Here is a 15,881-nt window from a genome sequence, read left to right on the forward strand (position 1 = left end):
TTCTCAATAATTCATAAAAAAAACATGAAATTGATACATAAAAATTACAAATTAGCCTTAGGAATGGATAGAATCACTCAAAGACACCACCAATTGCAAGAATCAAGATTGAATTGAAGGAGGGTGTGTGTGTGTTGAAATTGATGAGAGGGAGAGGAGGCAACAACAATCGGTTTTGCGTTGGGATATTTTATTTAATATAATAATAATAATATTTACAGGAATGGCCCCTTTAGAATGAGTTTCGGCCTTAAACGAACTTTTTAATAGCAAACCGGATTATAACGAATCAGTATGACTAAAATACTAAGCAAAGTTTATACAATAAATCCTCGTTGTTTCATAAATATTTTTCTTGTGAAAGCCAAAAACGAATAACTTACGCGCAAATGATCGAAATTTCATGAAACAAGCTACAAACTAAGCACATAATCATTTTACATGTAATTTCACATAGGCAATATTATAAATATATGCTCGATATATTATTTTCATATTTCACCAATGTTCCGATATATCGTAGCGAAAAAAAGAATAAGTCCGAAAAATCCAAGATGTTATAGTATCGACTATTAACTATTATTCACCTTAAGTCACATGAAGTCATGAAGAGGTAACACCCCTGAAGTAAGTCGATAAAAACAGAAGAGTGATCCACAAAAGAGAGGTCGATCAGCTTACCATTCTTTTCATTTTAAAAAGTTTACAAGACAAAACACTTTGCTGTTCAAAAAAAAAAAAAAGCACTTTAGAATATCTTTTACCTTACATGCCACATGAGTACCATCTTACCATTCTTCTCATTTTCCCGTTCTTTCTTCTAGGACACCTTCCTAATATCTCATTCTTCCCCACAAGCATCATTTTAGCTTAGGTAGCGTTTGGTGGATGGGAATGAGTGGTGGAATAGAATAAGTCATTCCAAAGGAATGAAAAAAGTCATGTTTGGTTGTCATGTGGTAATGGAATAAACTATTCGATAATGAATAAAATTCCTTCCAAATGTAGGCTTTTCATTCTTTAAGGAGCAGGTGTTTTTTTTTTACTCCTTCAAGGAATGGAATCAACAATACCAATAATAATATAATAATCTGATAATGTAATAATAATAATAATAATAATAATAATAATAATAATCATAATAATAATAAAATATTATGATTATTATTACATTATCAAATTATTATATTATTGTTATTATTTTTATTATTTATTATATTATAATACAACAAATTGTTATGTTAGAGTTATTATCGTATTATCAATATTATTAAAATTATTTGACGAGTCAATGCTTCATAGCACGCATGTGTGATTCAACATTTTTATGATTATGTTTATTCGCTTTAGTTGTCTCGTTGAAGCGCGCAAATCTTAAAAATGAGTTAATACGAATATTCATAGTATTAGTTATTATTACTAGTAGTACCAGTAGCAACAGTAGTAGTAGCAATAATAATAATAATAATAATAATAAAGGGATGATGATTCCATTCCTATATGGTAACCAAACATGACAATGAAATGGTAATTGTCTATTTCATTCCTTTGCCCATTCCATTCTCATGTCCATTTCATTCCGTCATACCAAACATACCCTTATTTTTTACATTTTGTTTATATTTAATATATGCCATTTAATGTTTTAAAAATTATTAATAAAATATAAGTAAAATAAAGATTTAAATTACAATAAAATACAACATTTTATTTAAATAAAAAGTTTTTAAAAAAACTTCTTAAACTTCGCCAAACAATAAAAAGACCATGATAGTCAAAATTTCAAAATTCCGCCTACTCGTCTCAATATTCTCTCAATAGACTCGTATGAAAATTGTCGAAGTTGAAATCGCAACGGATCCATTAAGAAAGATTGAAATATATTGGTGATAAAATGATATTTTTTGGGGTGAGAAATAAAATTTAGATTGGGAAGTGCGTATATATGGTAAAGGTTTCTTTTATAATAAATAAAAAAATCCTCAAGGTGACAGTCTAATGGCCATTATTCAACATTTAAAAAAAATGTTGGAGAAAGGTACAATGAAAAGCGACGAAAATTCACTGTTTTGGACGCACAAAAATCCCCTGATTTACCGTAAACGCGGTTGTGAAATTTTTTTACCAGCCTGATGATTTGTTCTGTTTGACCTTATAAAATAGAATAGATAGCATAAATTATTAAAAATATTTTATTTAAATACCATACAAAAAATGTTGCATATGCGTCGTGTCATGTCATTTTTTTAAATAGCAATCTAATCTACTAATTATGTCTACGGATTCTAAACTCTTGACCTTTAAGAGAGAGGACACTTTGTAACACACCAATATGCAATTGGACCAAATGTCCATTCGATATACGTCGTATCATTTAAAAGCTGAGTTTTTTTTTTTTTGCTTTTTAAATTTAACAATATATATTTTTTTGAACGCCAACGAATCCTTCAAATTGGCTACTGACTAAATTCAGCACACCGGGATACACTCGTCTTTCGATCAACGCCCATGAACACTCGCTTGAAGACACGACAATGCAGTGAGATAAAACCCGTTCAGTTCAAGAATCCAATTAGTGAAAACCACCTACTCGCTTGGTCTTCCCTTCATCACCCTGGTGCCTTTGAAGAAAATAAATGCTGGGGGTAGGAATTAGACGTGCACAAATCGGGTTCAACTGGAAAACCCGAACCGGTTCGAAACCGGTTTTTTCACACCGGGTTGTAAATGGAACCGGTTCCAATCAAGAACCGGTTCGGTTCCCGACCCGAACCGATGCCCAGATATGCTAACTTTTAAGAACCGGGTAAGGTATGAACCGGAACCGGTTTTTACGTAAAAACCGGTTCCACCGGTTTTTTTTGAAATTTAAATATTATAGCCGTTAGGAACCGGTTCCAACGGCTATATAGCCGTTTTTGACCGTTGGAACCGGTTTTTTAACTACAAATAGGTTATTTTCTTACTATAAATAGCAAGGTTTGTTTGTGTACTTGTTAAACCAATTCCAAAACTATAAAACACACTCCAAACCACAATTAACCTTAAACCGACAACAAATGGCAACTAATAATGACGTTGTTATGGTTATCGAAACAACAAGATGCCCCGATGTTTGGGTTCATTACGATTTGTGTCTCATGACCGACTCACATGAGTTGGCACGTTGCAAATATTGCTCGAAGTTTCTTAAAGCAGGGTCCAACTCGACATTACGAAAACATACGAATAAGTATTGTCGAGAGAAAAGAAGGTTGGAAGCTAAAAAAACGGAAGTGGGAGAGTCGTCCGACTCTACAACCCAAAAATAAGTATTCCCGGATTAAAACGACGGACTTTGTTTTTTATGTTTTAGTTGTTATGTTTAGTATCGTTTATGTTTTAATAATGTTTGTAATAGTTATTTTTTAAATAAATAAAATGTTCGTCGTTATTAAAAAAGTAATAAAAATTAATCATGAGTAACAAAAGTAATTATAATAAAACAAATCAAAACTAAATATTAGTTGAACAAGTTACAAATAATTTTACCAAAACAAATAATTACAACTCTTATTCGTCTTCATTCTCGTCTTCACCCTCGTCTTCGTTATCGGAAGAAACCCCGTCCTCCGTCTCATCATCATGAATATGACGCTCTATTGGTATTTCGTCTTCAAAGTTCGCCTTGTGTTGTACACGATCCACCGCATCCAAATGGTCCTTTAGGCAAATGCAAACCTCTAGAGACTCGGGAGTTAGTTTTGTTCTTCGCATAGATAACACCCTCCCACTAAGAGAAAAAACCGATTCGGAAGCAACCGTTGAGGCTTGTACGGCAAGCAAATCACGAGCCATGGCGGATAGAATGGGAAATTCGTTTTGTTTACCTTTCCACCAAGCCAACAAATCAATATTGCGAATTTCGTCGACCGTTGCGCCCTCAACATAGTTTGCTCCACTATATCGACCAAGTTCGCTACTTGGTGTGTTTCCTCTTTGCCTCTTAGATGCCGATTCACGAAGCCCATTCATCAAGTTTATAAGTGGGTCATTGCACGGCCTACTAGTTGTTGTTTTTTTTTACAAAAGACGATCTCGTGCTTGGACCATACATTTGAAAATAATGGTCATAAAAGTCTTGAAGGTTTTTGTTGAACTTGTCCTTCGCTTCCGTCGACAACTTCGGGTCAATCTCGTGCATACCTAAGTTGTCGAATATTTCCTCAATCGTTGTTTCAATCCCATTAACATTCCAATCGGGTTTAATGCGGCGGCACAAGTAAAGACCGGCGGTATGTTTTCAAAATATTTTATGAACTTTTCTTTCATCACCGCAACAATATTTTCGAAGAGTTTGTTCTTCTCTGCAAAGCTTTTAAAAACACAAGACATATAGTACAATTCTTGCAAACCCAACAACTAGTAGGGTAATAAACTCCCGATAATTTTGTTGTTGACTTTTTGAACACGTCAAGATACTCCAACAAATAACCGACTTGGACCCAAACACTTTCTGGAAACATATCGGCCTCGCGTTTTTCAACAAGATTGTTATGAAAAGCTTGTAAAGTTTGGCGTTGGGCAAAAGCACACTTTAACATATGACAAGTTGAGTTCCAACGGGTTGGAACGTCCCAATTCGGCCCCAAATACTTTCTTTCAACCGACTTGCAATAGTTCTTATATTCAAGATGTCTTCTTTTACCACTTTTGAAGACATCTTGTAACATAAGTCTAAAGTATTTTAAATCATCACAAATGTTTTCATTGTCAAGACCTATTTGAACAACCAAGTTGATGATATGTGCAACACATCGGACATGAAAAAAATCCCCGAAACAAGGTGGTGAATATTTAATGATAAATTTTTCAGCCGCCTTAGTATTGTTTGAAGCGTTGTCAAACGAAATCGAAAATATTTTATTTCTCAAGTTGTAAGTCGTTATAACTTCATCAAGTAATTCAAACAATTTTTCAGCGGTATGTGGGAACGGGAAGTTTTCAAAAACGATGGTGTGTTTCATCAATTGCCATGTCACCGGATCAACCCAATGAGCGGTGACACATATGTATGATTCGGGCAACCCGTGTGGTGCCGACCAAACATCGGTAGTTAAACTAACCATGGCTTCTAAAGAATGAAAAGACTCGATTAACTCTTTTTTAGCACACTCCCACAACCTGATACAATGACATCTTAAGGTAGTACGACTTACATGTGTGTATCTCGGTTGTAGAGTTTCGCGAATCAACGACGTCAACTCCGGGTCATCAAAGTGGTTAAACGGCAAACCTCGTTGAATAACGAACTTTGCCATTCTATCTTGAACTTGAGTCGTGTTGTAACGAAATAGTGTACCATCTTTACCCAAGTCAATTTGATCGATCGTGCCAATCCTTTTCTACGCCTTGCAATATGGCTTCTCGATGTGCTTTCTCAAAGTAGAGTTGGAATCGTGCTTTAATATTGAACCACATAGTTTGCAACGAGCCTTTTGATAACCTTCGTCATCCACAATCAAATCCCAATTCTTCCATATGTCTTGGTTGCGGTTATGGTTGACTATCGTAACAACCCTTGGGTCCTCCGTAACAGGAACGGGGGCAACAAAAGCACTCTTCTTAGCCTTCTTGTTAGTTTTTTTGATGGGTGCACGGTGCCATAATAATATTTAGTTGGATGGTCGAGTAAATGAACGGGTTTGCTAAAGGAGTAGTATTTTAGTTTGTTTTTGAGTTTGGTGGTGAAACAAGTGGTGGAAACAAGTTATATATAGATTTGGGCATCAAAAACCGGTTCCAACGGCTATATTACCGTTGGAACCGGTTCCAACGGATCTATTGTCTCAAAAACCGGTTCCAACGGCTATATTACCGTTGGAACCGGTACCAACGGCTAATTGGTGTCTAAAAAACCGGTTCCAACGGCTATATTACCGTTGGAACCGGTTCCAACGGCTAGTTTGACTTTTGTTTGACCCTTCAAAAAAAACCCGTCGGAACCGGTTTTTCCAGGTACGAACCGAACCGGTTCCAATTAAGAACCGGGTAGGAACCGGGTTGGAACTGATACTGACATACAAATAGGAGAACCGGGTACGATTTTCGGGTACAAAAATACCCAAACCAGGTATTGTACCAACCGGGTTGGAACTGGAACCGGTTCCGGTTCGGTTCCACCAGTTAGGTTCCGGAACCGGTTTTTTTGTGCACGACTAGTAGGAATCGAACCCATTACCCATGACCTCACATACCCACATAAAGCCCAACATACACATGGACTTCACTTAAAGCCCATTGGGCTAGTGAGTTTTAGGTAAGGGTATCCAAAAAAAACAACCTTTTCTGAACCGGTTTTAAAGAGAGAAAAAAAGAAAGAAAAAAAAAAGAGAGACTATCACACCTTTCAACGCAACACCAAATTTGTAGCCCATTCATTGATTTAAAAGACTAAATATACCTATTGAATAAGATGACAAATTTTAACCATGTCTAAAAATGACTAAAAATAAAAAAGTAGGATGCAAACCAAAAGATACAAATCTTGATAAACATTCAAACAACAAACAAGTACTCATAATCTATAAATCAAAGCCATTAAACATATCTGAAAAAGTCAACATCATTTAGAGACTAGCAAATGACTCAGCTTCACCTACTAGACACCATACCTTGCGGGACGTCCCTCTGTAGCAAGGTTGTGTCCTGAAACGCCACCATCGATGTGTATGTTTCCCTATAATACGCTAGCTAAAACCCGACCAAACCACACGTGAGTTGTGCACCTTTCAAATGAATAACATTTCAAGCAAAACACATAAGAAAACAACATACCATTTTCGGGGGTACTTTGGTAAAACCAAAACTTTTTATCCACATGTCTATAGCATCAGTGGCGGCCGGAATCACGATCTTCTTAACTTTTATGTAAGAAAGCAGTCTCTCGAAACACACCATGAAAACATGGAAGAAGCCCTGGAACAATATAATGTAGCATTTTTCACAAAATAATAAAAAATAAATTTGCTTTCGTTTAATTTGATTTATTTTGTATGCGAGTGATTCAACAACTCTAATTAAAGATTTACGCACCTTCCTTCGGTAAAGTTCGCTGGTTCCAACGAGGGGAAGTTCTGCAAATTCATGCCCATATACGCGAAACAAGCCAGCTGTAGCCACTTCTTCACTGCCAAAACAGCATAATATATACACTATAATTCAAAGAAGCCAATAAGCACGTAAATATATAGATTATGAGAAGTGTGGCTTTACCCTACTGTCAACAACGCATTATATACTCCAAAGAAGTCAGTCGAACCCATCTCCTCTCTGTTAGTTGGAGAATTTTAGTAACACTTGCATCTAAAATTACGAATAAAAAATAGCAAGTATTTTGAGTTTGAATGCATACCCGTTGCCATTGCCTTGATGAAATCTTCATTAGTCTCAACATCAGTGATCAGGTTGAAGCACTTCTGTTAACATGAATCACAGGATAAATTGTAACAAATCATCCTTTATAATGAATTTGTGGAATAATAATAATAATAATAATAATAATAATAATAGAAACTGACTTTAAGTACATCAATTGCTTTTGGAATCAACTCCTTATGCTTCCCACAAGCATCCTTGCCAGCAAAAGCATACCACCGCATATCAGAATGTTTCATATCGTCAGCTTCATCGCCCTTCAACTTCTCTCGGGCTATTTTCATATACATTTCCTTAGCCTTCAGCGGTCCATAGTCTTCCAAACACTTAATAAGTGAACGAAGGCGTCTACAATCCTTAGTGCAGTACCACGCGTCAGCTGGCAGTTTCTACATCACATGAATATACATGTCAAATACAACAAAAATTCATTATTATCGTTATATGAACGGAAAGGACTTCGTGCATATTCACTAACTGTGAGAACAACATCCATGTCTTTCTTCAGACACCCAATATGAAATTCCCGTTCACACTGAGGCATAAAAAAGGTTATAAAGGATAACTCTAATAACAAGTATAAAAATTAAACTAAAGTTGCAACGATTCACGAACCTGCTCACAAACAATAGCCGTTAGATCATTAAAAACATCTTTATCTTCATTATAGTCATATGCTCTGTATATAACAAAGTTATTCAAACAAGATTACATGACTTGATAAACTACAAACAACAATGGTATTTATTGAATAGCAAAGTTACCTACTTACCTGCATAAAACACAAGCAATCTGCTTAATTTCATCATCGATCTGAATGCCCGGTTCTGTAGTCTTTTCTTTGCCCTTCGATCCAGAAAACGTCCCATCATGTACAGCCTTTCCCTTCGGTTTAGAAACCGTTCCATCTTTCAGAGTAATGGCCTCCGGTCCATAAAATGTTTCACCATCAACAGGATTGGTCTTCGGTACCAACCACTTCAAAGATAATTGGCATGGTTCGCAAAAGTGTTTCTCGGTTATGAAGATTGTATCAGACATGCATTCTGTGTGAGCAAAAGAATATACATTTGGTTAAAGATATGACGAAATGACAAATAAAATAATTTCAATACTCAATTTAAACACTACCTTTATGAAAAGACTTAGGGCATCCATCACAAAACACAAGGTCTCCACCGTTCTGACAAACCATGCACACGAGCTCATTGTTCTCTACCCTTTTTTGAGAAGTTAGCTTTATATAAGATGCGTATTGAAGGAGCCGCATTCTACTTTCAACCAGGTAGATATGCTGAAATCTGGCAATGTTAAAAAAAAAGATCAGTAATTTATCCTGAAAAATTCAAGGAAACATGTCATTTGTTTAGTGGAGAAACTCACGGTTTTTTACTTTCAGTCTTGCCAGCATGACGTTCAAACTTTGTGGCGCTAACCTATTGAAAATTATAAAAGTTATTTTATATTATATGCTAAGAGTTAAAGCTCAAAAAACAAGTACCCCATCGTTGCAGTGATAGCAGAATATCCCGCGTCCCTTTGTAGAACCATTTAATAGTTTCTGTCAAATAAAGAATATTAGTTCATTGAAATAATAATATAATACAGTTGTATACAATTAGCACGTGTATTAAAGAAATTCACTACCTTCCCTTTAGATATATACATTAGTTCAAGTCCATCAGGTAATTTTTTATCCTGGAGTACCAACTTATGCTTCTTTTGATCCCTAGAAAATTTTGAAAACATCAAAAAAAAAAAAGAAACACACACACACAAAAGGTTAGTTTTGCGAACGATGGTGTATGATTAATGAGGTAACTGATTATCATCAAAAACCCACTTGGATGTTATTCTTTGAAATTTCTTTTCATTTGAGGTATTTTCAGTTGAGTCCTTGTGTGATCTCTTTTTGGAAAGAGATTCTGGTGATCTGAATCAACAAAAAACAAAGATTAATTTATGAGTTTTCTTTAAAGGACTCACGCCATAAAAATGTCAAAAACAGAGATGGACAATATAAGGTCTATCTTGTTGAGTTTAAAATAAGAAAACTCACATTTTCATCACATTAGTGAGACTCTGATCATTCTTTTCATTTGAGGTCTTTTTAGTTGAGTCCTTGTGTGATCTCTTTTTGGAAGGAGACTCTGATGATCTGAATCAACAAAAACAAAGATTAATTATGAGTTTTGTCTTTAAAAGACTCACGCCATATAAATGTCGAAACAGAGATGGACATTATAAGGTCTATCTTGTTGAGTTTAAAATAAGAAAACTCACATTTTCATCACATTAGTGGTCTGATCATTCTTTTCATTTGAGGTCTTTTTAGTTGAGTCCTTGTGTGATCTCTTTTTGGAAGGTGACTCTGATGATCTGAATCAATAAAAAACAAAGATTAATTTATGAGTTTTGTCTTTAAAGAACTAACACCATAAAAATGTCAAAACAGAGATGGGCATTATAAGGTCTATCTTGTTGAGTTTAAAATAAGAAAACTCACATTTTCATCACATTAGTGAGACTCTGATCATTCTTTTCATTTGAGGTCTTTTTAGTTGAGTCCTTGTGTGATCTCTTTTTGGAAAGAGACTCTGACGATCTGAATCAACAAAAAACAAAGATTAATTTATGAGTTTTGTCTTTAAAGGACTCACGCCATAAAAATGTCAAAACAGAGATGGACATTATAAGGTCTATCTTGTTGAGTTTAAAATAAGAAAACTCACATTTTCATCACATTAGTGAGACTCTGGTCTTCATCCATGTTTATATCCATAATACCGAAGTTATAAAACTGTGTAAACATCAAAGGATGACAAGGAAAAGAGGTATTGGAAAGGCCATAAACTTGATATTATCTTCTATAAATAAAGAATAGACTAGTTGGCTAAATATAATTTAATTTTCAATTTCTCTTTTATCAACTGTTTTCAAAATGCAATTGATGGGTTAGTAACTGCATAATTGTTTTGGGGACCAAAATTTGCAGATATTCCAACCTTTAATCAATTTACTTGAAATTTAAACCTTAAATGAACTACATATGTTGATGTATTAAATGTAAACTCTAGCTCCAAAGTTAAAATTACAACATGATTGAAAACTTTAATTTGGTAGAGCGAGAAAAGAAAGATAAATTTACTTATTTACCAAAGATGAAAGCTTTATGAGAAATAAGGACTCCATTTTTAAAAAGAACTACGCTTCAAACATTAAGCGATTGACATCAATACTAATCCGTTTTCATTAAAATTGACAATTACACTAGATCTTTACAACAATCAATACACATTGAAAAATGTTGACACTAAATTAGCAAAAAATCCATAAAAGTACTCTTTTATGAGGTGCAACTGAACACTTGTTTGGGGATTAATATCCAACAAACCAGATCAATAAGTAAACTTCCATCTCTACCTCCGATTTAAACGATAGTTTCGATTATAGAAAACTATTGGTTTATAGATTCAGAGAAATCCTATCATGTAGCATACACACAATCCCAACAGAGAATAAAACAAACACAGGCAACAGATGCATAGAGTGGAGAATCAGTATACCTTGGATGCAGATGGAAGAGAGAGACGGTCAGTGGCACCGCTGCGATGAGAAGGGGCTGATGAAATACAAACCCTAAAAAGGCAGGAATAAAGTCGATTGTGTGACGAGGGCTATTTAAAGCACTCACCAAAATGAGGTTTTCACTTTAAAGGACTCGAACACCCAACCACATTGTCAAATCATAAACCCAAACATGGGTTTTCAAGTGTAAACATGTTTACAAAAGACTTAAAATGTAAAATTTCATTTTCAAATATGGAATCTCATTTTTAGAATACACAAGAACGTAAAATTTCTTATTTTAGAGGGTCAACTATAAGCAATGAAAATGTTTCAAAATGAGAAATTGTTCCTTGCAATCAATGTATAAAGCTTACACCCAAAATTTATTACATATATGGTCTTATCATCATCGTAGTCGGTAAATCCCACTAGTAGCAAGGCTATGGTAGGGTCTGAGGAGGATAAGATGTATAAAACTTATACCCAAAATAGAAAACATACAAAATAAATACTACTAAAATATAATGGGCATAAAAACTTATTAGATACCAATGACCGTGGTATCTCATAAGTTCTACCTACTATTGTATTTGAAGTTTTGAACCAATGACTCCACTAGAAATAAAAAAATAGCATACTTATGAGTGTGAAGTATAGATGCAATCTTACTATTTCAAAAAAATTAAAACGTAGTCTTAAGGGAGTGAAATTGAGAGGTCTTAAACAGTATGCTTAAATATTGTTTCAATCTAAATTAATTTAAGAACCAGTGGATAGAATCTTTGCAACCTGCAACTGCCAATTTGATGTGTCATGAAATTTCATCCATACTTCATGCCAACGTGTACCATAAAATGGACAACAATACCCTAAACTTCTCCTACAAAAGGGGGCCATAGTGGCGCACACTTATTCAATGTCGAATCTGTACTAACAAGATATTCAGCAGTGCGATCATTATAAAGAACAAGTTGTAATTTGGTACCTAATAACTTGTAAGGAATATTGGATGCCATAGTAGAATTTTGTTATGCATTTTAATGTTGCAAGCATGAAAGAATAGATAGATTCCTTCATCTGCATCTCTCATTTTTATTGAGATTGAAATCCGCCAAGATCAATCCAGCTCCAAGTCCCAAAAGGAGTTGCAGGTTGTCACTACAAAAGACAAAACATAAAATATCAAAAGATTGGTACCTTTTCTTCTAAAAATTTCAAATTGTATTCCAAATAAATATTTTTGTCCCATAACTCAAGATAAATATGGTTAGCCTTGGGCCTAGGCGCAAGGCTCTTTAAAAGCAAGGGCCCGAGAAAAGCAAGGCGCATAACATAAACATTCCATTTTTGGGGTTTTAGACATGTTTTAGGCTTGTTAGGGTTAGTTTAGGCTGATTCCAAGTAATTTGTTGGATTTTTCAAGCTGGCTTGCCCAGAAATCTTAAAAAAACTTCAAGATTTGGCCAAAATTTTGCCCGAATGTCGCCAGAGAGCCTGAAGGCAGCAAGGCGTTTCCCCACACATCGCCTCGCCATCGCATGAAGGCCTAGGCAGGCACCCAAAGGGCTTTTGACGACATAGTCCCCTATATTTAACTACTACATGATTAGGCGCACGCCCGAAGTGCTTTTGACAACATAGTCCCGTATATTAAACTCCTACATGACTTTATAAAATAGTCAATGCCTACAATGTTGTTAGACTTGAATCATCACTTCCATGAAATTGCTATAATCTTTAGTCTTATTAGTGTCATCAAAATTTGATTTAGGACCGAGATAAATAAACAATGAGCTAAATGTACCTCTTTCGTGATGCATAGAAAATAAAAAAACTCAACATTAAAGATGATCTAAAGTTTAAACAATCATAATTATAAAGCATACCATGAAATGCATGAAAGTAAGTTAAGTGCCTAATTTGATGTTTATACTGATATAATAAACTACCTCCTAAATCATACATCAGCACGCAAGAAAGTAAGTTTTTGGGTATTCCAGAATGGATAACTGATGAAACTAGAGTGCAAAAACATTCTGTGTAAAGGTGTCGATTTTTTTGCTCTGGGCTTCTTCTCCTTATTGTTGGGCTTTCTTTTCCTTATTGTTGGCCTTCTTTTCCATGTTGTCAGGCTTTCTTTTCTCTTTCGTTTAGGGCTGTTTTTTTCTTGTTTGGACTCTGTTTTACCATTTGAGCTTATTTAATCAAGTAGAATTAATATAGCATACAACTAAATATACTTGATTTTTTAATGGTATACCGTATTATAAGGTTTTTAAAATTTTTAATATTAGGTGGATGATTTTAATTGCTAATTATATTATTAGGTTTTTAATTAAATTTAGGGACTAGATTAATTACTGTACCTATGACGAAAAGAGCCGGTGGAATAAACGTATGTTATGGATAATTCCTTGAGTTGAGGAATATGAAGGAATCAATTCTTTCCAATGCCATCCATTTTTCAACAAAACAGGCTAAGGAATGGACTTCAAATTCATATATTCAAATTCCATTAAATCTTTCAATTGCTAGATGTATGTAACAGTGTATATACTTCTCAGTAAGTGCATAATGTGCATGTAAAGAGTTACAAGAAAATAGAGAAACGCGGGATATTAAGTAAAAAAAAGCAAAGAATATGTTGATTTGACAAGTCATTTACCAAGTGATGGCACGCTAATAATGGCTGACTTGTTTATCAATTATCATTCTCTTATAAATTTAGAGAGAAACGATCAAACACATTATCTTTAATGAAATTAAGCAAAATATTTTAGCAGAAAACTGCGAGAACCCAATTTTAAGCATAGATCTTCAACACATAACCAGTTTTAAGCACAAAACAACCACTTGTAGGTTGTACATAGATAATAGCATGTAGTGGGAGACTAAAGGAGGCGGTTAATAAAACGTTTTATGTATCACATTTAAAGCAATAGGCATAAATGTCTATGTAATTTTCATATCTCTCTACTTAAAATTGGTTATATATTGGCCATACCTCTGCGTATATAAAATATAAATCACCATACTAGAATCTCAACACAGCAAAATATGTCCCCTGAAAAAGTTACGATGCTAAAAGGTTTAAGAAACAATACCTCATTAGCACAACTGCAAGGCAAGTAGTGTTCTGGCATTGCATTCACAATGTTGCATCATATACTGTTCCCCTCGAGCAACATAACCAGTTGCTTCCAGACTCTAGAACCTTGATTAAGTCAAGAGGATAGGTTAAAAATAATATTCTGAAGACTTAAAAACTAATCTAAAAGATTTGGTCTCCATAAAGAAGAGGAAGTGATTTGCATGTAACTCTCTTTGATCCATACATGCGTATAGTCGTACACAAAACCAACCTTTTGCATTTTACCATAATACCCTCACACCACCAAATCAAGTGCACCATTATCAACAGGTAATGGTATTATTTTCATAAGAAAAAAAAAATCGTGGTGTAAGGATTTAAAAGGGTTATGTATAAATCACCTCCCATAATGAAAAGTAAATTGAAGGACTGTTTTTTTACATAATAGTGTGTGTTTCGAAAGAATTATATATCTGTGTTTATAGGAGCGTATTCATTTCAAAACCAGTACTATGTTATGTTGAGAACCGCAAAAACACATGTACTTAGCGCTTCAATTAAAAGAATAGGAGCGTATTCATTTCTCTCACTCCACTCCTTTCTTTTCTTCTCATTATATCTCCTCTAGTCCTCTTTCATGTTTTTTAGTATAGCGATGTGCGCGTTTTAAAAGTAAATCTTGGACATACAGAAACACAGGCGCTGCGCATTCTAGTCGGTCTATATAATAGTGAAGGCGGTTTTCACAACATATAATATTATTGGTTCTAAACTACCCACAACCAATTTGAAGTAGAAAATTGCGGCATAAACACTCATATATGTATGGCCCCTGTATATGTATATATACAGACTATGATCAGATATATAAAGTGTAGGCCTGTAAACGAACCGAACGTTCGGTGAACTGTTCATGAACAGTTCGGCGGGAAGTTCGTTTGTTTAATTTGTGTTCGTTTCATTAAAGGAACAAACATGAACACATGTTCCATTCGTTCATTTATGATCATGAACATTCGTTTATCTATGTTCGTTTATGTATTAATAGAAAATAGTTAAATACTATCTGGATGAGTCATCTACTTAAAAGGTTTTATATTTGTTAATTTGTGTTTATATGTTCAGTATATTTGTTCATTTACGTTCGTTTATCTTTGTTCAGTTATAGTTTAGGTTTTAAACAAATGAACAGGAACGACCACAAATATTCATTTTTAAAATAAACGGACATGAACATAAATATTTTTTCAATTAAGTGTTCGTGTCCGTTTAAAGTTAAATGAACGAACACGAACACGCCCTTACAGGCTTTCATTATTCACATTGATGAATACATACATCGGTCTCAATCTCTAGACTACCGATTTTATTTGTGTTCGTGAACACATTCATTTCCTTAATGAACGAACACGAACATAGAATCTCAGTTACATGAAGATGATAACTAATAATAATAATAATAATAATAATAATAAGTAAAACTAATAGAAGCAGCAGGTGATAACAAAACAATGCGTATGCTGTGGCTACCTTGTGACGAACTGTTGGTTGTCTGAACCGCCATAGCGTTCGAAAGCAAATCATTCTTCTTCTTCTTCTTCTTCTTCTTCTTCGTTCGAAAATCATGATGACGAATTTCAGTTACATGAAGATGATATAATAATAATAATCAGTTACGTGGATTGAATTCAATTTGGGGGTTAGGGTTTAAAACTCATCCTTTTTATTTTATACATCCGATTTTCCCTTTCATTTCAATTTGTTTCCAATTTTTTTATTTTTTATATAAGGGTTAAATCGTTTG

At 34.3% G+C, this 15,881-nt stretch overlaps 1 protein-coding gene and 1 long non-coding RNA gene across 2 annotated transcripts; both read right to left on the reverse strand.

Moving 5' to 3' along the window:
• Window positions 1–6,580: 6,580 nt before the first annotated feature.
• On the reverse strand, window positions 6,581–7,312 carry LOC143574719 (increased DNA methylation 1-like). The gene is made up of 4 exons (XM_077059269.1): window positions 7,255–7,312; window positions 7,075–7,168; window positions 6,817–6,957; window positions 6,581–6,732 (listed from the first exon to the last, which is right to left on the reverse strand). The coding sequence occupies exons 1-4, from the start codon at window positions 7,302–7,304 to the stop codon at window positions 6,634–6,636; spliced, it is 384 nt and encodes a 127-aa protein (XP_076915384.1). The 5' UTR covers window positions 7,305–7,312; the 3' UTR covers window positions 6,581–6,633.
• A 3,306-nt stretch (window positions 7,313–10,618) lies between these two features.
• Window positions 10,619–14,216, reverse strand: LOC143574730 (uncharacterized). The gene is made up of 3 exons (XR_013142647.1): window positions 14,091–14,216; window positions 11,972–12,144; window positions 10,619–11,055 (listed from the first exon to the last, which is right to left on the reverse strand). It is a non-coding gene; the product is annotated as an uncharacterized LOC143574730 (long non-coding RNA).
• Between the last annotated feature and the right edge of the window lie 1,665 nt (window positions 14,217–15,881).

The sequence above is a fragment of the Bidens hawaiensis genome, unplaced genomic scaffold (genome assembly GCF_021521415.1).
Source record: "Bidens hawaiensis isolate Kalapana, Puna unplaced genomic scaffold, B.hawaiensis_p1.1 tig00001412_1, whole genome shotgun sequence".
In the NCBI taxonomy this organism is placed as follows: Eukaryota; Viridiplantae; Streptophyta; class Magnoliopsida; order Asterales; family Asteraceae; genus Bidens; species Bidens hawaiensis.